At 32.5% G+C, this 23,536-nt stretch overlaps 1 protein-coding gene across 1 annotated transcript in view; it reads left to right on the plus strand.

Annotated features, from left to right (window-relative positions):
• Positions 1-2,725: 2,725 nt before the first annotated feature.
• Positions 2,726-23,536, plus strand: part of LOC127708075 (neuropeptide SIFamide receptor-like) — a 46,605-nt gene continuing 25,794 nt past the window's right edge. The window contains exon 1 of the mRNA XM_052212873.1: positions 2,726-3,359. Within this exon, the coding sequence (XP_052068833.1) occupies positions 3,008-3,359 (352 nt within the window). The 5' untranslated portion in view covers positions 2,726-3,007. The remainder of the gene's footprint in view (positions 3,360-23,536) is intronic.

The raw sequence follows: 23,536 nt of genomic DNA on the forward strand, positions 1-23,536 counted from the left end.
TTTACTCGTCGTTCAAGGCAGTACGGTGACCTATAATTGATAACTTCTACGTCATTTGGTCTCTGGTGGAGTGCTACCTCATTTGCAAACTATATCTTCTTATTTTTACAGAGACCTTGGGACCCTCTCTCTCTCTGTCTCTACACGAGGCATCTGATTCAACGTCCCTATTCTGACTGGAGGATGAGACTGCGAACGTATATATACAAAAGATATACGAAATACACCATCGGTTGATTGATTGATTGTTGTTTAACGCCACTTTCAGCACTATTGACTTTTTTGTGGCGGTCAGTTTTTATTGGTGGAGGAAGCCGGAGTGCCCGGAGAAAACCACCGGCCTTTGGCAGGAAAATCCTAGTCAATTGAGATTGGAATCGAACTTGTGAGTGGTTTGAACTCACAACCTCAGTGTTGACAGATTAATGATACAATTTTTGAAATACTTCGACCACACGGCCACCGAGGTCCTGCAAAAAGATACATGCATGATATTCCAACTCAAAAGTCAACATTTATAAGTCGCCGCATTTATCATAGAAAAATTAAGTAAAGAAATCTGTCTAAAGGATTATATAGGCGAGAGTTTATTTGGTAAATAAAACAATAGCAAATAATCAGAAATCATGATATGATTTCATGCGCACAGCACGTTTCATGAATATCCTTTACCAGGAATATTCGTGACTTGAAGTATGGAAAGAAAACAAAAGTGAACTTGGTTTCAGAGAGTTGCAACTTTGGTTTGAGTTAACTTGCCAGGAAAATCCTAGTCAATTGAGATTGGAATCGAACTTGTGAGTGGTTTGAACTCACAACCTCAGTGTTGACAGATTATTGATACAATTGTTGAAATACTTCGACCACACGGCCACCGAGGTCCTGCAAAAAGATACATACATGATATTCAAACTCATAAGTCAACATTTATAAGTCGCCGCATTTATCATAGAAAAATTAAGTAAAGAAATATGTTTAAAGGATTATATAGGCGAGAGTTTATTTGGTAAATAAAACAATAGCAAATAATCAGATATCATGATATGATTTCGTGCGCACAGCACGTTTCATGAATATCCTTTACCAGGAATATTCGTGACTTGAAGTATGGAAAGAAAACAAAAGTGAACTTGGTTTGAGAGAGTTGCAACTTTGGTTTGAGTTAACTTGCCCGGAGAAAACCACCGGCCTTCGGCAGGAAAATCCTAGTCAATTGAGATTGGAATCGAACTTATGAGTGGTTTGAACTCACAACCTCAGTGTTGACAGATTATTGATACAATTGTTGAAATACTTCGACCACACGGCCACCGAGGTTCTGCAAAAAGATACATACATGATATTCAAACTCATAAGTCAACATTTATAAGTCGCCGCATTTATCATAGAAAAAGTAAATAAAGAAATCTGTTTAAAGGATTATATAGGCGAGAGTTCAGAAACCATGATATGATTTCGTGCGCACAGCACGTTTCATGAATATCCTTTACCAGGAACATTCGTGACTTGAAGTATGGAAAGAAAACAAAAGTGAACTTGGTTTAAGAGAGTTGCAACTTTGGTTTGAGTTAACTTACATAATTTTCAGGAAAATATGTTTTCAAACAAAAGGCATAATTTATAATCAATGCAAAAGTTTATAATTTTTATGAAAATGTTTCAGAAAGAAAAGGAATATAACGTTCTTGTTTACTGATATTTCTACCATGATAGTATAGCTTATTATGCAGCAGCATCAAATTTAATTGTTTACACTGAATCTGGCTTATTTTTGAAAAAAAAATACTTTATTCTTTGACACCCCCATAAATGCAAGCACACGTACATGTACACACGCACACAAGCGTGTCAATATATGGCGTCATTCCTCGACCACATTTACCTTAATCCTACAACATGCTATTTATCCCTTATGATGTTTTGGTTAAAAAGTTTAATAATATAATGTTTACTGTCTTTTTCATTTATGGTTAATACATTCCCTCTAACATGGCGCCTGCCATACAAATTATCGCAATGGATGCTTTGAGTTGTTATCAATTAAAAGTGTTGTGTCACCAGGCATTTACCCAAAATGGCCTTTAATTACCTGGCCGCAATAATGATGATGCAATACTCAGCAGGGAAAATGCGTAAGCAAAAATGATATTTTCGTAAATAATTGTGGTTAAAAAAAACCACACGATCTAAATTTAGGAAATATTTTAAAGTTATTGCAATTATGCAGAATTATAAAACATTTTGTTCTAAGAGAGCGGAAATCTGTAGTGTATTAAAACATCAATATCATTCTTGTTTCTTTAAACTGAGAAAAGATAATATTTTGCTGTCTCATGTATACCACATATATCCTTTTATTCGTATGTATAATTACATTCATATTTAAATAGGTGGGAACACTTAGTTAAGTGTTTGAATTTTGAAATATAAAACTATTAACATTTTCCGTCCTGATTCTTTAAGTTTATGGTAAGATATCACAACCGCACTTTTCAGAAGGTATGCTCGTTAAGTTATATGGTTTCAGTCGAGTTTATTTACAATTTGGCAGATGAAGTGATTTGTTATACAAAAAAAAACATAATTATTTCAATAAAGCAAGATATGAAAAGGAAACAACACTGTAATTATTGAAATATGTGTGGTAGGTATAAATAAAATAATTATTGTGGGATGGATGAATGGACTGGCTGTTCGGGACAATCCAATCAGAAGAATTGATCGATAAATCTAGACGACGCGAACAAACGAACTTTCAAAAAATTAATCTAACACGAAACATCATCAAGAAATCGGAAGAAGAAAATAGTATGTGAAATTAATAGTTTCAGCAATTTATGTAAAATTTACTTCGGTGTATTACTATAGATTTTTTCTGCAATATAGAACGTTTGAACATTTATTGTTGTTAAAAAGAAATTTCACACCTGAAGAAAAGATAATTAATATTGGATTTTTATTCATACTATTTGTTCCTGACACGCAGTTAATCGAACTTTGCAACAAGATGTCAATTGTTTACAATGCAAGTGGAAAGAATAATGAATTTGAAATAAACATGGTGAATTTAGAAAGTTCATATGCACAGGACAGTAATGGACTAAATATAAACGAAACAACAAATTCTAGCTACGGATCAGAATTCAAACATCCTCCTGGTGTACTTGCAATCTACATAATAGCTTACAGCACTGCTTTCTTATTCGCACTTTTCGGTAACTTAGTTGTAATTGTTGTAGTACTGAAATACAAATGGATGCATACAGTGACAAATTTCTTCATCGTCAACTTGGCTGTAGCTGACATACTTGTCGCAATATTTTGTGTTCCGATCACACTGCTGACACATGTATTTATTGGTAAGTACATTTTTTTCATATTTATATTGTTCGCGCCAGGACTACAACAGATCTAAAAAATGTTATTGATATTGAGTTCTTTAAAAACTTTTGGACCATCTTTTCAAACTTTTATAACCTGTTTTCTGTTGTCATGTTACTTCTCTTAGTAGTGGTATTCCGCTAGTTTCTTTTTATGATGTGTACTGTTTTTGATTGGTTCAATGTGTACTTTAGCTGCGACGTCTCATATTTCAATGACCATGATATTTTCATTAGTAAGCATTAGTAAGAAACATTTACAATTTGGATATGCTACATATAATAAGATAGTATACAAAATCACTAAATTGTAGGCCTAAATCACAAAAATTTGAACTTTCTTTGGAAGTATGAGGTATTAAGAGCAATTCTCTGTAACCACCAACCATTTCATATAGGGGGGTCGGCGCGCATAGTCACCGATTTTCCTGAAACTTAGCCTGACCATATAATTGGGTGAAAAAGTAAGAAAAATGCCTTTCAAAGTGTTGATAGGACACGGTTGACATAGTAACAAAGTCAATGAGTTTTCCCGTACATTTTGGGGAATTTAACATTAAAAAAACAACTACTTTGCAGGCATTCTGAAGCAAAACAAGATTTTATTTTAATGATATTTGTTAATATTTTCAGAAACATGATATTTAACGAACATAACAGCAATGTCATATATAAAAAATATTTTGGCTGAATATTGTCACAACCGCGGGAGCAGAGGTCATTTTTCTTTGTATTTCTGAAGGCAAATTATACACATTTAGCATGAACAAAATATAGTTTTGCATCCAACTCCATTTGAGTTGTGGTTAATAATATAAAGTATCAATGTTTCTAGTCAATAATTAACAGTAAAATATTTGGGATTCAGGGTGCTAGGATGGTTGCTATGGAAACCAAAATATCTCATTTTTGTTTTTTTTCTTCAGAAATTCGACCGTGTCATTACCCGTAAACGGCAATTACTAATACTATTGAATGACTATGATGTGATAAATATTGAGCATTAAATGACCTTCAATTAAACGCAAGGTCAAAGTTCATATATGACCTTGACCTTTGTTCTTTCGTACATTTATTGATTTTTTAAGACAAAGAAGCAAACAATAAAAAAAAAAAAAATTTCAGGATGATGAAAGCTACTGTTCTGTTTACAGGTCAACGGTAAGAAGTCAAGGTTTTGTCAAAAGTGCTTCACAACCACCCTTATCTGATACAAAAGAACCTAGTTACCATATGTGTTTTGATTTAGGACTGTATGGATTATTACATAGACCCTACATAAAAGGTCAGGGGTGAATGTTATCACACTAGGCCTTAGCAACCATTCATTTACAGTGTAAAAGTGCCTGCAACCATTTATTTATATTTGAAAAGTGCCTAGCAACAATATATTTTCAGTTTCATTGAGACAAAAATCAGAAAAATATTGATATCAAACATTTCTTTACAATAGTAATCCCTTTGAAGAACACACATTGTATGTACCGAATTGTTGAATTACACCGACTTGATTGTACACATGAATAATCCAGAATAGTTAATCATATGAAAATTTAATTTCAAGGTTTGAAAAAATTAAGGGTTTGATTACAAATTTAAATACAAAAATAAGATGTGATATGGTTGCCAATGAGATAACTCTCCACAAAAGACCAAATGTTATATTTACGAAAGGTCCTTTGAATCTGCAAAAACAATTCGAAACGAACAAAATTGCTTCAAGAACGACCAATTAATTTCTTTGGTTAGGGTTGGGCTTTCGAGCAAGATATTTTGCGTAGACAAAATAATCATTTTTACCCGTTATAAGGCTGGATTACTTATTTCATTTTTTTTTCATCGAAAAAAATTATTTTACGTTGCGTACACACCTATTTTTTTTTCCAAATCGTATTATGCATCTGAATGTACAGAAAAATACATTTTCAGCATGTCTCCGGCAAAATTATTGATCTTCAGTTCTAGACACCATCACATTCATTTCATTTAGCATCCCTCATCCCCATTACAAAATATAGAATGGTTCTTCTCTAGCTAATAGAACTACTCTGAATCCGCTAAATTTCTACTTTTGTATTCTGTGAAGAATATAAAAAAAACTCCTTCTTAAAAACAAATACATTGTGTGTTCTGCAAAATTTACTTTTTTTCATGTAGATTTTATCTTGGTGTTCACATTTTCTCCTTATCTATTATAGATTTAAGTTTATTGCAAAATCTCAAAATTTAGCTAAAAAACTTCTTTTCGGGCAATGACTGCTAAAGAAAGTTGATTCGCAATTTTAGAAATGTTAACCCATTGGTATATCTTATCTGCAAGCTCATTTAAGCTGTATATTGCCTCTCTTTACCTATTAAAATTTTCAAGAACGGCAAAAAAAAATAATGACAGTTTTAGTTATATCAACGTATTTAAACTCTTTTCTCGTTGTTCTGTTTTTCTGAACTATGTATTATAGTTCTTAAATAAAACCCGAAACGCAGAAAGGGAGAAAAATCATTATTTAAGGACAATAAATGTTAAGGAGTTGATTTCCAATTAATTTATCTTAACTTATTTGTTGATCGTATAATATTATGGCTGATCTATTTCATCTAAACTTTTCTTCAAATCTATAATACTTTTCAAGAAAATAGCCAAAAAAACAACCATACATCCACTTCATTTGAACTTTGGTGGATAGTTGTCTCATTGGCAATCATACCTCATCTCCTTATTTTTTTTATAATAATGGATAAACCTTGTTATTTTTTTCCCCGGCGTATTTATTTTTTATTGGCAATCTATACAATAGCCAGTATATAGTGAAGTTTCTAAAACAATAGTAGAACCCAATCTATACAATGACACTTCAAAATGTAATTTCTTAAACAATAGCATAACTATTTTTGTTACAATGCCACTACAAAATGTAGTTTCTAAAACAATATCATGACTCAATCTATTCTATGCCTTTACAAAGTGAAGTTTCTTTTTTTTTGTACAGTTTATTTATTTATTTATTTAATGACAATTTGTTGCACCTGGGACTTACATGAATAATACAGTCTCTTGGTCCCAGGTTGTCTATTCTTTCATTTGTTTTTAAATGTCAAAGACTACTAAATAATTTTATTTTTTAAAGAAACCATTATTTTATTAAAATGCTTATTGTATTTCGAATGCGAATAAAATTCTTTAATGTGTTCATCAAAAGAAACATTTTGTTTTATGGTGTATAACAGGAGTGATTTATATAGTTGTACAGTGTGCAAATGATTACTTGTTTTACCTAGAAATATAATCTTCATACTATAACGATAAAATATTAAAAAAATATAATTTGCACTAGGATGGACATGCATATGTACTGTATTCTTTTTTTTTTGTTTTTTTGTGAATAATATCTTTTATTTCAAATCACCTGGATGCATAAACCCTAAGAGGTCCAGGGCAGCTGACAGAGCCCTGCTTTTACTTTACACATCCCTTTTGCCAGAGAAAACACAAAATGGGTGAAAAAAGTACTCTCTTAGACTACATAATATATTCAATATAAAAACCGGTATCTGTTTTCAATTAGTTAGTGTATTATAATATTCTACACACCTGGAGATCTTGCATTTTCATATAAATTTATCCTTTTTAAATACAATTATAAATATATATATAACTGTTATTTTTTGTTCCTTCTAACCATCAGTGGTGTCGTGGTAGCATGTTCGCCTCGAGTGCGGGAGGTCGTGGGTTCGAACCACGGCCGGGTCAAACCAAAGGCTTTAAAATTGGTATTTGCTTCTTCTCCGCTATGCACGCGGCATTAAGGAGTAAGAACAAAGACTGGTCGGCTCGGAGTCAACATAATGTGTCCGGGTTAGTTGACATGTTTTCCTGTGGAGTGTTACCTTGTGAACTAGCACGTTAAAACTCCGACTCAGCGTGTCGGCCTAGTAAAAAGCAGGGTTAGTATTCATTTTACATTAATATGTTCTCGTCCTGAATATGCATATTAATTTGCCGCTGGACGTTAAGCAGCCATCCGTCATTATCTTCTTACCATTTACACTGTTTAAAGTTCAAATCCTATATCGTGCAAATAAAAGACAACCAATTATGAAATCTTTTGTTTTTTAAATTGATTTCCATGTTAAATGCCTGTTAGATATTGACATCGACAGGACACATGCTTCAAACACTATAGAAATTTTGTTTGATTATTTGTGAAATAAATGTATGTGCACTTATAAAGAAACAAAATCTGCGGTGAGTAAAATACTATTACAAAAAAGTAATACAATCGTTGGTTTTCCCGTTTGAATGGTTTTACACTAGTAATTTTTTGGGGCCCTTTATAGCTTACTGTTCGGTGTGAGCCAAGGCTCCGTGTTGAAGACCGTACTGTGACCTATAATGGTTTAGTTTTATAAATTTTGACTTGGATGGAGAGTTGTCTCATTGGCACTCATACCACATCTTCTTATATCTATGTAGTATTTTATATAAATATGTATTAATAGTAGGGTGCCCAGTCAACGAATTTGATAGAATTGGGTTAACGGAATAACACACGGCTATATTTTATATCATTGGAAAGAAGAGAATAAGCCTCATCGAATTATTGATGTCGTCGTTGTCTACAGTGGTCACGATTTTCTTAAATTTGGGTCAAAGGTCAAAGCTAAAATTTCAAGGAAAACGCAGAATCACGTTTAGACAGCTTCACATATGCGTTTATAGCAAATTAAATTCGAATAATTCAAAGGATTATAACTATAATTTCTATATTTAAGACTAATTTGATATTTCTGTTGCCAAATATAATTCGGGATTGACATTTGTACTGATAGGGTGCACATTTACAATTTTCATTCAGCTGTTAAATAACAGTGACCTTGACCTATTAAAATTTCCAAATTCGGAATTTTTACATAAAATTCGATACAAGTGATCTCTAGAGATGTTTTTCGGATATAAACATTTACAAGTTGCCCTCCCAAAATGTTATTTTCCGTCTTTTGATAGAAGGTGTTCGTAATGATTTTCTGGGTAAATATCCAATTTTCTTTTGGTGAGTGTGGAAGCACATCAAATTGTACTTACTTCCAAAACTGGTGTAAAATCAACGCAGAATGGATTGAATTAGCAGGTCTGAGTATATCTTTGCTTTATAGAAATAAGAAAAACTGCAAACGTCGAAAAAGGGGGAGGGTTTCTGTTAAAGTTATGAAAACAAAATGAAAATTAGAAACAGGCTTAATCACTCCATCTTACGCACTTATATGACTTATTGATCATAAATTGGCCTACAATTGATATGAAGTTTAAGATTATCTACAAAAAAGAAGATTATGCACAGCATTGATGTATTTTACAAACACTTGTAATCAACATCAATCTAATCAAAATATAGATCTCTGATTTCGTTATCCTCATATGAGCGTATATATATATATATGAGCACGCGAGTTATTATAGATCAGAATTTTAATCAGATTGAATCAACATAGAAAAATTTCCGAAGCTAGTAGTAGCTATTACGTTTCATTTTCTACTGTTAAGTTGAATGCTCACCGACCAGTTTTAGGTTAGGGAGCCAATTTCTGTTGTTCTTTTTTAAATCGCATTCGACAAAATGCGCAGAATGCGAGGCATACAGAATACAATCTGATGGTGTCGGCGGCAACACTGTAAATCATTTGTATAGCTTTATATTTCAGAGGGTAGAGGAATTGGATGATTCATACTTTGTATATAGATCCATTGTGTTACGAGGTTCCCGTCTGTCATATAATCATTGTTCTTGACCTAATTTTCATGGTTAAGTGACTGCTAAAACAATGTATAGCTTTTTTTCGTCATGTGAATGTCTCACTTATCATGAGTTCTAGGATAACTATATTTGGTAACTAATATATGGTAATAAATGTATTCATTGTTTTAAGACTCGGATCATGAATAAATGTATTTACACTATTGTCTAACACCGTATGTTGACCTATAAATATCCCCTTGATTGTTTGTGATGTTGCGTTGCTGTTTTACTGAAGTTTACCTAACACTCACTTTATTCATAGTGTGATTGTTTGAAACGATTATAAACATTCACATGCATACAATGTACTAACGCACTGTAGTTGCTTTTACTTATATGAAAAAAAATATACTTCTTATAACAGAACTTGGTTTGCCTCATTCTTCGTGAAAATGGAGTCTGCATTTGGTTTTCAAAAACTGTGCTACGATCGATTGTTGTACAAATGGCGCGAGTTATCAAGTATGTATATTAACGGCAAAAAGGAACAAAAACTAAATTGCTTTAAAGAAATAATAAAACATATCCAACTGTTAACGGATAAAACATTTGATTATTAAGAAAGATTCGAAAAATTAACAAATCATAATTGAAAATGCCGTTTATGAAATATGATAACAAAAGATAAGGTGGTCTTTACTTTAAGTAATGATTCGCTGCATTCCACAATTTAAGAACAAACAGTTACAAATTGCAGTGGTAATTAATAATTCGTAAGTACGTTGTATGTTATATGCACTATTTTTTCGTATGTATAACTTCACATTAAGCACACAATGTTTGTCGCCAGCAAATTAGTGTAACTCTGCCACATTCTATATGTGCCTGTCCAAAGTCAGTAGCCTGTAGTTCAGTGGTTGTCGTTGGTTCCTGTCTGGCATATTTGTTTTGTTAACAATCAGACCGTTAGTTTTCTCAGTTGAATTGTTTCATATTTTTAATGTCAAGGCCTTTTATAGCCGACTACACGGTATGGGTTTTTCTCATTGTTGAAGGTCGTACGGTTGCCTATAGTTGCTTACATCTGCTTCATTTGAACTTTGGTGGATAAGTGTCTCATTGGCATTCATACCACATCTCCTTATTTGGAAAGCCAAAGTCCAAACAAGAAAGGACCTCCATAGAATGAAATGAAATGCATGTACATGTAACCGGCTGGAATGCTTACAAAGCTAGATCTTTTTTATGTAATAAAAGATAAATACTTGTAAGCACGTTAGGTCTTAGTATTTACTCTATTCAAACCAGATACTTTGCAATTATTTGGTGTTTTTTTTAATATATATATTGCACATTCATACATACTGAATATGTGCATCTCACATTTTGGTAGAAGCATGATTATTTCCTCCTTTTACTAGTATCACAAATCGCAGACGCGCCGTTTATAAAATTTTAAGCGAATGGTACCGTAGTATACAGTTTCTAATACAAATCGTTAAGATAGTTACAGAAAATTGACCAATAAAAGAGAGTAATTCATCGTAATGAAAGTTGATCTTTGTCTTTCTATGTGTATCTAAACACTTTTTTAATTTTACTTTGCTTAAGAGCGGATCTTTTAGCATCCGGTTTTTACTGTCAGAAATTTTGTTTTAGGTTTTGAGTGAAGGTCATTGGTTCTCTCCGGTTTCCTCTACCAATAAAAACCGGCCATTTTACGGTCCATTTTAGCGGAGGATTAATTCGTTGACCTGTATTTTCGATAGCCCATGTAAGCGAAACCTAACCTGGTTGAATAATACTCACCATACTAAAACCATGAACAGTAATTTATGCTGAGTTAATGTTTCATTTGTTTGCATTTTTCATCAAATTGCAAACAACAACATACATCAAAATAGGAAGTATGGATGAATGTGCACCTCAGTATAGGCAAGATAAAGAGACGGAACAGGTTTTACTGTAATTATATGAACAGTATTGTACAGGGGTATAGTCAATTCATGATGTACGTTCTCTAGGTAAAAATTCAAGCTAGACCGTTACATTTGAGTTAACCTTTTAGACTTTTAGTGCTGTATTTTAATGACTTTGGTATTTTTTAGAAATCTTGCGCTAAAATGGGTTATACTTTGGTGCTCCTATTAATGCGCTAAAATGTCATTCACCGGATATAGTTTATTGTGCTGAAAGTGGCGTTAAACACCAACACTCAATCAATCAATCAATCAATCCACTATTGAGACATATGAATCAAGCTTTTGTTATGACCACCTATCAAATAGCCAATATTTTTTCTTTTATTATTGGCTTTGTATGTATTTAAATGTCATCGTGCACAGTGCTTTACTCTCAGTGGTAGAACAATACGACAAAAATGACTTAGATCTATCAAAGCCGAAAAATGGTAATGTTTTCTATAGAACGGTCTTACAGTCTAAGAAAATACATGACACTTATTAAACATTACAATTCCCTTGAACAATGTATTATCAGGGGTTTGGATTGTTTTAAACTTTTACTTTAGGGTTCATGTTCATATTATTACATTACATGTATCTTTTACGATAATCTGTTAGTTTGATTGGCTAACAACAATCGCGCGTCATTAAAAATTAACCTTCATATCAAAATGAAATGTTACATTCGTAATGACACGTGCTTCCACAAAAAAGTGCACAGGTAAATAAAAGAAAAGCTTGATAAAACTTTTGTTCATGGTCTTATTAGCATAAAAATGTAATTATAAGAAATGAATGCTTCTTTTTAAAATTTTATTGGGGTGTAAATGTGCTTTGGTCAACACTTTTACACCCCAATAAAATTGCAAAAAGAAGCATTCATTTCTTAAATGATAAAATAAACCACTGCAAGAACAGTGACAGTGAAAAAATAAACAGTTATGGAAAACATTCTGAAGATAGATAGTATTATTTATGCACAAGACTAAAATCATTTTACGAGGATACCAATATGGACCAAAAAAAGAAAAACGTTTTTATCAGAAATGAATATCCTTTATGTGTATTGCTTTCACAGCTTACAAATATCCTTAAATGATTTTATACATAACATAATAAGACTGTCCCTTTTTATAGTTTTTATCAGGTTCAATCTATAATCTCCACCATGCTACCTTGGCAGCTTCCTTAACAAATAATGTTACATTAAGGATAATTATGAATGTTGCTTAGGCTTTTAACATGTTAACGAAGAAAAAGGACGACTCGTAGCATGGTATTGAAGAAATTTCTGCTAATTAACTCCAATTTTCGAATTAGTTAGAATATAGGGCAAAAGGCACTTCCGGTTATATTGCAATACGTTGACATTGCATATATAATGTCAAACCTAATTATTCCTGCACTAACAAATTTTAAAAGAGAGTTTATGGATATTGTCGTTGTTTCTGTCTGTGTGTCACAAGTTTTGTGCGTTAACTCTTATCTAATAAGGTTCTTTTCTCCTTAAATAACATGCTATGATTACATACCATCTGAAGATGGACAATTACAAAGTTTTAGATCGATTAACATTTTTCACTACGGGGTTCACATCTAAGAAGTCTAATGGAACCTTGTGTCAACCAGTCCTTTCATTTTTGGTTTTATGGTTTTGATTTCATATTTTCAAGTATTGGAGATGCGCAACAACATATCAGAATTTGATGTTGTAAAAGTAATTGTCTTGATTTATGTATGCGCTTAATTCTGCCTGGAATGAGACACAACATTTGCAGATGGGAAATAAATTGCCAGGTTTTAGAATTTTGATAATGGTATAGGGTCCCAAATTTCCCGCATAAAGCAATAATTAGAACTCGGGATACGAGTATCAGCACTGCAACGTCACTCATACAATTGGATGATGAAAGATCAAGGGGAATCCGTTACAAACTTGAGCAATTGCCGATTCCATCGACCTAACAGGAAGATTTGAGAGATCGAAAGCACCTGAACCTAAATGATAACATCAAAGAAGCATTTGGCGAATACTTCAGCTAAGACAAATGCACATCGGCAAAAAGCTTTCATTTAGAGCACAGTTATACTATTAGGCCTTTTGGTTGAAGAATGATGCGGACCCCAAAAGGTTAATCTTTATTTTCGAGTCTTTTTGTTTTTGGTGTAGTTGTTATGATCAATTTGTGAATGTACAGCAAAGTTATTAGAACTGTAAGATCAAGGTAAAGTGCCGATCCTCGATATTTGGACAGTAAAATAGTATATTCCAGAATATGATTGTAACATACAGTTTTCATAGCTTTATGTTTTAATGCTATGATTTCAACAAAGAACTGATTGATTTCATTTACAGATGTGAGATTCTGCCTAAGAGATTTGAAATACATGCAATGAATTTGTAGTTTGAGGGTATACAAGTGTCAGAAGGAAAAAAATATAACATTAACGCCTAAATCAATTTTATTACGGAATTATCAATTTACATAGAATAATTTGTATAATCCCCACATGTGCAATGGAAGTTTTCTATACAGAATACATTTAATTGGCTTAAATCATAACAACAAGAAGAAATTAAAAAAGGGCCGCAAGTAAAAGTTTAACTTGTTCACATGTTTTGCACATCATCTCTAGAGGCAAACTATGTTTTGTTTGCTTTTATTTTGAATGAAGAATCAAAACTCAGATAAACATGACTGTAATGATTTTAAAAGAAATGGCCTTTGACATTAACTGCTCATTAATTTTTTATTGCCAATTCTTATGACTTCTTCTTGATATAATTTTCATCCTTTATAGTTGTGTACTTCTATGACGTGCGCTTGACATTTTGAAGTCTTTATCTTTCCACTTTATAAGGAATAAAAAAAAGCCACCACAAAAGGATAAAAATATATGAAAGGGTTCGTGGAATAATGTCTATCCCTCTTAAATAATTGACAGTTTATATAATTGATTTTGAATTTTTTTCTATATATTGTATTTAACCGAATTCCATAATTTCGAGTAGTTCATTATTGTATGTATTCTTCTTATCACATACAAAAACATGTGTTGTAATGACGAACGGTTGTAGACTGTTACATGCATGTTGATCATTTCCATTAATTCTTAAGACAAATCATTCATTGGTACATTGTTTATGATCTTCATAAAACGATATGAACTTCCAGACAAAAGTCCATTTACACGATAAGGAAATGTATTTCTCTACTGACATAACATATTCACTATCTTTAAAAGATCGGAATTGTCTTTTAATTACATTCAAAATATTCCATTAATGTAGTACGTAATAGGTCAACATGATCGTTCTAAAAAATAATATAACATTTGCAAAAGTTTATGTTTGATGAGAAAAGGAAGTTTCGGTATTATAGCTCACTGTTTTTTATTAAGATTTTAGAATAACGATTTTTGTTTGTTTATTTAAAAATACTTTTGTTCAATTTATTAAGTGTATTGGGATGTAAAAGTGATGACCGAGACACAATGTTACATTAAGCTTAAAAGTACCCAGCGCAACAAATGATTTCGTGAATTCATCACATTTGTAATAGATTTTACTGTCAAGTCATCTATCTGTGTCAATATTGACTCCGGGAAATTGGGCGATTATCTTGTTTCGGCAGTTTCCTTACATTTTGTAATTCCAAGTTCAATGGGATATATGCGCTTGCCGACATGTGGGGTAGTGAGTGAATGGACATCATGGATATATCTGAAAGTGAAATTTAAAAAAATATTAAATTGCAAAGTGCCTTTTCTCTTCTCTTTGAGAAACTAGGTTATGTATGAATTCTGCTGCATTTGAGTACAAAAGTAAGTCAGCTAGTAGCGGTGCACAATTAATACCTATTGGAAAACCGTCAGTCTGATGAAATATCAATCCACCAAACTAAATAATATGTTGTCGAGCCCAAAAAATAAAATCATCATTTTGATGATATTAATGTCGGTGTAAATAATGTAGGTATCGGAGTAGTTCTTGACAAAGTAAAGTTTTTGTTCTAACCTTAAACAAAGAATTTGTATCTACGATTCCCAATTTTGTAAAAACAAAAAAAAAGCTCTGTTAAATGAGCTGATGAAGTCAATTTTTGAATTGGGCCTTAGGAATAGTTGTGTAAAGCGTAGAAAACACCCCCCCCCCCCCCCAAACAAAAAAAATTATTTTGTTCTGCTAGATTGTAAAGACTACGATTCAGATTTAACCCCATCACAACATTTCTTTAAATTAGATACACTCAATCGGCTCAGGGGTAAACAAATACATCTAATAATTATGACGTTTGAAGAGGCGATAACAAATTTTGCCAATAGCAATAGTCATAGCTAAATGTTACAATTCCCATTTATATCAAATAAAATAGTTTGTCTAAAAAAATCTAACCGAGTAACTGAAACAAAGTGTACTAGGATAATATACAAGTTTATCATGAAATATAATAGATAGGAAAAACTGTTAAATCATCCAAATCATTTTAAGTTCCAATATCAGTTTTTGAAATTTTGATTGAAAAAAAAAAGATTTTTGAAATCAATAACATTGCGAGTAAAATATTTCATGTGTTTGCCTTTAGTCAGTGGTTTTGAATTGAAAACACCACTCTGTCAATACAAGACCAATTGACAATTTTTAAGCTGGGTACTGTGTATTAAATTTCATTTATATGGAATATGCATTGCCTTGTATTGTTTTTTTGTTGATTCGTAAATTGATAATTGAGATCGGTACAAATTATAATAACTATAATTATTTTTCTTTTATTTCATATAGGTCATTCTCATAATCAAATGTCATGAGTCAGTATGTATGCGATATTAATCATTACTCACAATTTTTAAGACTAAACTGTTAATGCTTTCATACTATGAAGGATGTCATCTACAGGCATACAAACCGTGCTATAAAGTAATTACATTGGCACTCCCGATATCTGGTAATAATCAAACGTTGTCGAAATGATAAATTACTGAATTACCTGTAGGGCGCTTTTCGTTTTACGCTATTAATTGATAAGAAGATACAAGTGCCAATAAGATGGATGTTTTAGGTCAATTGACATATTCAGTTATGAAAGCTATACAAATCATGCCATAAATAGTTCAGTTAATGCTCCCAAGAGAAGAACACTCATTAGTATTCCCATCGCAGTGCATGATGTCTACGGGATAGAGGAAAACTCATAGAGATCTAGTTGTTTTGAAAGGTCACGTTGATGGAAAAGTCAAGTTCTACGAAAATTATTTTTAAGGACAAAACTGTATCAAATATGCCATTGTGACTGAAATGTTAAGGATAGAATAAGAGGAAACAGTTACTGTAGCTTACCGATGTTCGAAAAAATCTGAAAATACAAACCAAGAGAAAAGAACCTATATCCATTTTTTATGGTTTCTCCCGTAGCTCCAACCGTAGGGAAACGGGTTCGTTGACCGGACATCATCTCCTGCTAAGTATGCAAAACCCATAATGCAAATCCGAAGGCAAGAGAAAATGTTACAATAAGAAATAGAAAAACAATCGATGAGATGACAGATCAGACGAGTCGCGACTATTACGTACGTTGTCGTCAGATCTACGATCATGTTATTTGAGACACAAATACTAGGTATTTGTCAACTTATCCTCGATAGTGACCATAAAACTTGCGTGAAGTAGATTTTAGTATGCTTACTATGGCCCAGAAAAGTCTTCAAGAACATGACGGCCATAGAACTTTGTTTAAATTAATCTCGTGTTAGAATGGGACAAATCTATTATAAACTAAATATTTTAATAATCTGTCTTATGCAGACACACTGTTCTTACATTACACATAACTAAACCGAAATAATTTAGCGACCATATAAAATGGATTTAAAAGATAAGTACATGGCGAGTCACGTACCATTGCAGCGATAGGACTGAGTATAACAAACCTGCAAAATCTACTTTAAACAACCCACGGGAGCTTATTTGAGAGCAACTTTCTCAAAAGCAGCTATTCATATATTAAAACCATGAAGTTCAGGTAAATAAAGGCAATAGTAGTGTACCGCTGTTAAATAGTCATAAATCGATTTAACTGAATCAAATCCGGGTCACAAACCAAAACTGAGAGAAACACATCAACCATAAGAGGAAACAAAACGGAACAACAGAAACACTGAACTGCTACAAAAACAAACGCCAACATAAAACAAAACGGACTATGTGATAACAATTGCCATATTCCTGACTTGGTACAGCACATTTTAAGAAAAAATGGTGGGTAAACTGTTAATAGTATATGAATTTATATTATTGCAGAATCATTTTATCCTTTTCCATTTGTATGTCAAAATAACTCATGCGGGACGAGTCGACTACAGCAGTGTAAACTGTGCCCTGCAAATTGAATTAGTCATGACATATTTCTGTTTAAAACAGTGAAATGTATTGCTATAAGGACGATAATAATAATATCTTCCAGTAAATGATCCAATACATGATATTACTGAACTGTAAATTATTTCAAATTTAAGATATAGGTTAAAATATTTAACACTGAGGGATAAAAGAAAACAGTTTAAATTAATAAAAATGGAGTCAATATCAATTTAGGAAAAAATGAAACATTACAGATCGAGGAACATCAGAAAAAACAGCATATCATAAAAAAGGCGACGACAGGACAACTGACACCAGTGACATAACTTTTTGTTTACTATTCGTCCTGTTGGTTAATATGGTCTAACGTTTGATTTTGTCAGGTTTTAGGGATTTTCCCCTTTTTGAATGTACCTTGGAGTTCCGTATTTTTGTTAATACTTTTTTGCTAAAGAGAAAAAAAATAACAACAAGACAAAGACCAGTAAAAAAGCACTAAACATAAAAAAAAATAAGCGACACAAACCCCACCAAAGCCGCGGGAAGTCACAGGCGCATCGAAAGGACAAGCAGATATTTTTTCACTTGTAGCACTTGTAGCACTTGTCGTGCTGCTCATTGCAAGTAAATATTCGGTTATATGTCGGATTCAGCGATGTTACAATAGAGCAAAAGAGGATGGGATAGGGGTGACATATCGATGATTATATTTGACACTGATATTTGATAACGGTCTTTCAAAACATGATGCTGTCCGTAAAACGTTCGAAAGGATGACTTCAACTTTACATATAGTGCAATCCTTGGTTCAATAGCTGCCTTGCAAACAGCAGCCCTCTAAAAAGGACGTTATGCAGGAAATGTTTATAATCAACTATCCCAATCTCGGATGAGCTATAAAATTCTGAGTATCTCTTGCTTTTTAACGCCAGCTGATATAAAAACATTAAAATAATGACATTATTCCTTTATTATGTTATATTAATATTTTAGTAACCGACTAACAATATGCAGTTTATCTTCCTGATGATTCCCTGAACTTCTGGTACTAATTAAACGGGGACCTTCACTGAGATAGCTGTGTCAGTGGAGTTATGTTAACAGATCATGCAATATTGTTGTTGAATATAAATAAATGGAGAATGTGTCCACGGGACACAGATAATGCCCCCGCTTGTATATAACGCTATAAAGGGACATAACGCAAGAACGGTTGAAGTGATGCAACCCAAATTCGAACTTGATCTGTGTTTTGTGGTAATAAGCATTGTGTATATAACTTTTGGTTGAGGCACACTAAAGTTAGAGAACAGAAACTAATTTTGGGACAAACGGAAGGACAAGGGTAACACTTAATGCCCCCTCCGGTGCGGCGGAAGCATAAAAAGGGACTTAATGATTGAAAATGCAAGCTCTATAATATCAATAAAGAGATATATTCCTGCAAGAATGTTGCTACATAGCATTGAAGTAATCTCTTTGACTGTTAAGTTTAGTTTTAAACCGATCTTCATAGACTTGTGTCAATGGTAGTCTTAATTTCAAGTTAGACTGGATAAATGTTCAACATTGTCGCCAAAGGTTGAATTATGGAGTGTGTCATCTTTAAAGCGGAATGTAAAGCTAAAGAATATTGCTAGCTTCGCTTGGTTCTTCCATAGCAGCTCTTGTGTACAGTTGCCCTCGTATAAATACAGAGAAAGATCGACCGGAACAAGCGGTTCCAACGATTGTCTTTGGAAAAACACATCCACCAAACGTCACAAATATGTTGTCAATATACAAACCTGATGTTATTAGTTACATAGAACTTCTGGAAGAATTAGAGTGTCTGTGTCTAATAAATTATAATGTATGCCTTCCCAAAACAAGATATGTGTTTCTACGTTGGCCATTCTATTTTTATGAAACAAAGATGGGCTCTTCTTTTCAATCTTTTTTGAAGTTTTGGATGATGATGAACAGTGTGAAAGGTAACCAGTTTCAATGTGGCCAGCCAGATTATTTATGGACAGGGAATGAGGACATACAAAGGCAAGGAGGAGGAAGTAAAGAAAAAAAGTGAGATTTTCTTGCTCATGTTTGGTGATGAAAACAGAAGTCGCTATAGGTGTGGTATAGGTACCGACTGATCTTTAAGGAAGAAAGACATTTTCGATTGGATTGATTTTTGATGAATGATATTTCTCAAATTATTGGCATCCAGGTCTTAGTTTTCAAAAGCAAGATTAGAAAGGGTCGTTTCTCCAATGTTGACTAGTCTGAAAAGTCTGTGATGGGTAATATCCAAGATGGTAGTTTTAAGTTTATATAGGTCAGAATGGGGAGTTGTTACAGGGGTTCCCAAACATAAGTTTTACAAAAAATGAAGTTTTGAGAAGGGTAGTGAACGCAGCTACCTGTCAAAATGATGTATATGCAATCACATCTGAATAATTTGTAGATGGTCATTATTATAGACATTGAGAAGTGAAGGTGATGTGTAATGACGATAACCATGATAGCGTCTACGTCTGAATTTGAAATATCCGAGCTTCCGTATTTGGAGAATATAAGACACCTGATTTTAGGCAACACATTCCTTGATTACTATTGTATTAGACCTTTGAAGATCTTCTAGATCACATCCATTTCATTAATGAGTGTTTGTGAACATAAATAATTTCGTTTCATTAAGAAAAAAACCTACCTTGTCCGGTATATTATTTTCGATTCTTTCATATTATATATTGTTTACTTCTTCATATCGTTGTGGAGTTCGATAGAGACAATAGCAACAATCAAATATTTTATCTATCCTAACTATCGTATCACACCTTTCAATCGTTCATGTATATCCATTTGTATTTTTAAATTTTCACGGAGCGCCTCCGAACTTCTGAGCATTTCAGTTTCATCGTGATGCGATTATGAACTCATTTTGAAGTTATCAAAAGCTATTAAAAACAATGACAATCATAGGTCAAATATATTAATAGGACATGTTTATGACGCCATACTGACGTCATAAATACCGTTTCTGCAATAAAGTGATCAATATGTATATCATATTTATTTACCCATAATATAAATAAAGGCTAACAGTAGTATACCGCTGTTCAAAAGTCATAAATCGATTGAGAGAAAACAAATCCGGGTTAAAAACTAATAAATTAACAAAGGTTTAGGAGGATTGAATGATTTTACTATTTTTTTCAACATCGGGGATCAAACAACTGCTCTTATTATTCATGTTCCTTCATACATGTACATTTGCTTAAGTCGACCTTACATAGTCAATATAACAAACTTAAGATTATTGTAAATAAGAAAGATATCCCGAATTCATTATCGTTTTGTCAAAATTCTTGTTGTAATAGTGCGTTAAAAAATCTATATTTTGTTCTGAAAGCATTGAATAAATAGTTTGCTTTGTCATTCGAATAGATGAGATGAAGTCTATTTTGGGCAATTCTACTTCTCGTTTTAAATTTGGACAATATATATAGTACTGCATACGGGACTTACAATTTCAATCAACCATTAAATCTTAGTTAGAGCTGCAGTAGGTTATCCAAGTAGAATATTAAAAGAGTTAAGTTTAGAATTGCAATGACTTGAAAAAACTGACATACAAGATACAAGGAAGTTTGACAGCAAGAAAATTAATTAAGTTTGAACCTGATCTTCTTTGAATGTTTACCATTACGTCATGAACTATTAGCTTTTGTCTACTAACATTTTTGAACAAACCCCTCAAGTGCTAGCTAATTAATGTTTATACTTATTAAGTCTGGAAGATTAAAAGGAGAATGACAGCAGGTTATAAATTAGCAATTCCATCCGCTACATGATTCCAGCCGCTTCCGGTAATCTAATCTGCTGTACGTTTCATTCAATCAAATATATAGCCTACTGAACAGAAATATTTCCAATAGCTTATAATCAGTAATTAGCAATAATGCAATTTTAAACTGTAACTAGAGATGAGAATAGTATATCGTAGTGATTATTGCACTTCCAGCCATAGTGGTTATGTAAGAGTTATTACATAATTATAAAGTTTTGACTTGTATAGTAAAGTCCAGAAAAATGCTTGTCTTTTTAGTGATTGATTTGAAAACATTACAAACTGGTGATTATGTCATAGTGGACATGTATTATTATATTCGTTTAGCCAATTCAGACACTGAAACTCTTTAATCAACGATACAGCGTCCAACATTCTGTCAGCAGTTTTCAAAATAGCGGGTTTTTTTTATCGAGTTCTTAAAACATCTGTTTCAAAATAGCTATAATGAAATGTTGCTCTAACTAAAATATTAACAAGCTATAGCCTATGGAAATGATTAATACAAAATGGTTACTAGAAGGCATTTAAAATCGCGTTTTTTGTTTTATTAATTTGTCATCTGTAATAATTTCTAGAACAAAATAGATAAGTACATGTTTCGTAGTCTCTGTATATTCAAGTTTATTTGATAAAATGAACTTTTAATCGAAAGTCATCGTTTTAATTAATCAGTTTTGTTCTTAACCAGTTTAAGATATAAAAGACTAGTGTAGAATGTTAAATCTTTATGTATACAAATTGTCTATTAGATGTATATTTTGAAAAGACAAATATTGTTTTAAATGCTAGCCAGTCATTCTTGACAAAGAATTTCAATATTCTTTGCAATTTATAAAGACAACTGGAGTCGGTTTCACAAAAAAACTTACGACTAGGATTGGTCGTAAGTCATGAACAACTCAGTGTACTTAAGATCAATCTTAGTCGTAAGTTTTTTGTGAAACCGACACCAGAAGTTTACCGATTTATGTTCATATATCATAAATCCATTCAAAACATATAAATCATGGTAAAAACATGAGGGAATCGCATGAACTCTAAGGGTAAGGCTATTCATTCACCATCCGCAATGTGTTTCCACACCCGGTGAAAATGTGAACAGGTGACTTTTCTGGCATCTCAAGTTCTAAGATGTTTAGATCCTAATAATGGATAATATCGTTTGCATTTGGTGCAACCGTGTAGATTTCCCCTTTTAAACATGAAGATATGTAATCTGTAATAAAATCTATGCATCATGCCAGATCCTCTGATTTCTATATGCATGTTAAATCATAAACTGTAAGAAAAGGTTTCTCGTTGTCTCTTTATAGTGATAAGTCTAAATCAAAGAAATCAAGGAAACATGGTACGTGAATATAGTAAAATGTCAACACTCTTAAAGAATTAAACCATTAACCTTTTTGTTAAAATGATATGAACGTACCCTCCTAAAACAAATAATATGTGAGACTTTGCTCTTACCATTATACACTGATTACCAGCGGCGAATGAGAGTTTGATGTTTTACTAACCCGTTGGGACACGCAAGATAATGCAATCGGATAGAAAAGATAAAAGGATTAAAGAATAGCATTGTATAAGAATGTTTTATTACCACCGAGACGCTACAATTTAATTAAGTGACATTTTCCAAGTGTAGAGTTTATAGATTATAAAACTCCAATGTTTGCCTTCACTATATTATCCAGAAAAACAAAGTTTTAGATATGGTTTACTGACAAAATAACCTTTTCCCTGTAGTTGACGATGAGAAATGAGCTTATTGTACTTTTCTCAACTGCAATCTGTGTTCGGCATTTAAATCAATTAAAACGTAGCGTTAATAATTTAATGTTGTTATCACAAACACTATAACATTTAATATGTTATGAGTGAACGATTGGATTTAGTAACATATCTCAAAAAAAGAATCCAGAAAACCGCTTTGTACGCAGGACATTTATAAAGTGTTATTTTTATACTTTATCCGGTACTCCCAAGAGCAACATTTTTAAGTGCGAAATAAAATACGGAAGAGACCATGAAACAAACAGCTTTGATTATACATGAATAATTACATATATGTTTCATTAGAATCCGTAATTTTGACTGACTGACAACAGTTTTCAGGCACTCCAATATCAAATATTATTTATGTATAAAATACTGTGACTGCACGTGCTATCCGTGGCAATATTAAAACAATGCATAAATCAGTTTAACTGAGTAATGGAGCTGTCATGTCAGTAACTGCTAATGTTAATTCATGTTGATCATTATCATTTTGC

The sequence above is a fragment of the Mytilus californianus genome, unplaced genomic scaffold, assembly GCF_021869535.1.
Source record: "Mytilus californianus isolate M0D057914Y unplaced genomic scaffold, xbMytCali1.0.p SCAF_7, whole genome shotgun sequence".
In the NCBI taxonomy this organism is placed as follows: Eukaryota; Metazoa; Mollusca; class Bivalvia; order Mytilida; family Mytilidae; genus Mytilus; species Mytilus californianus.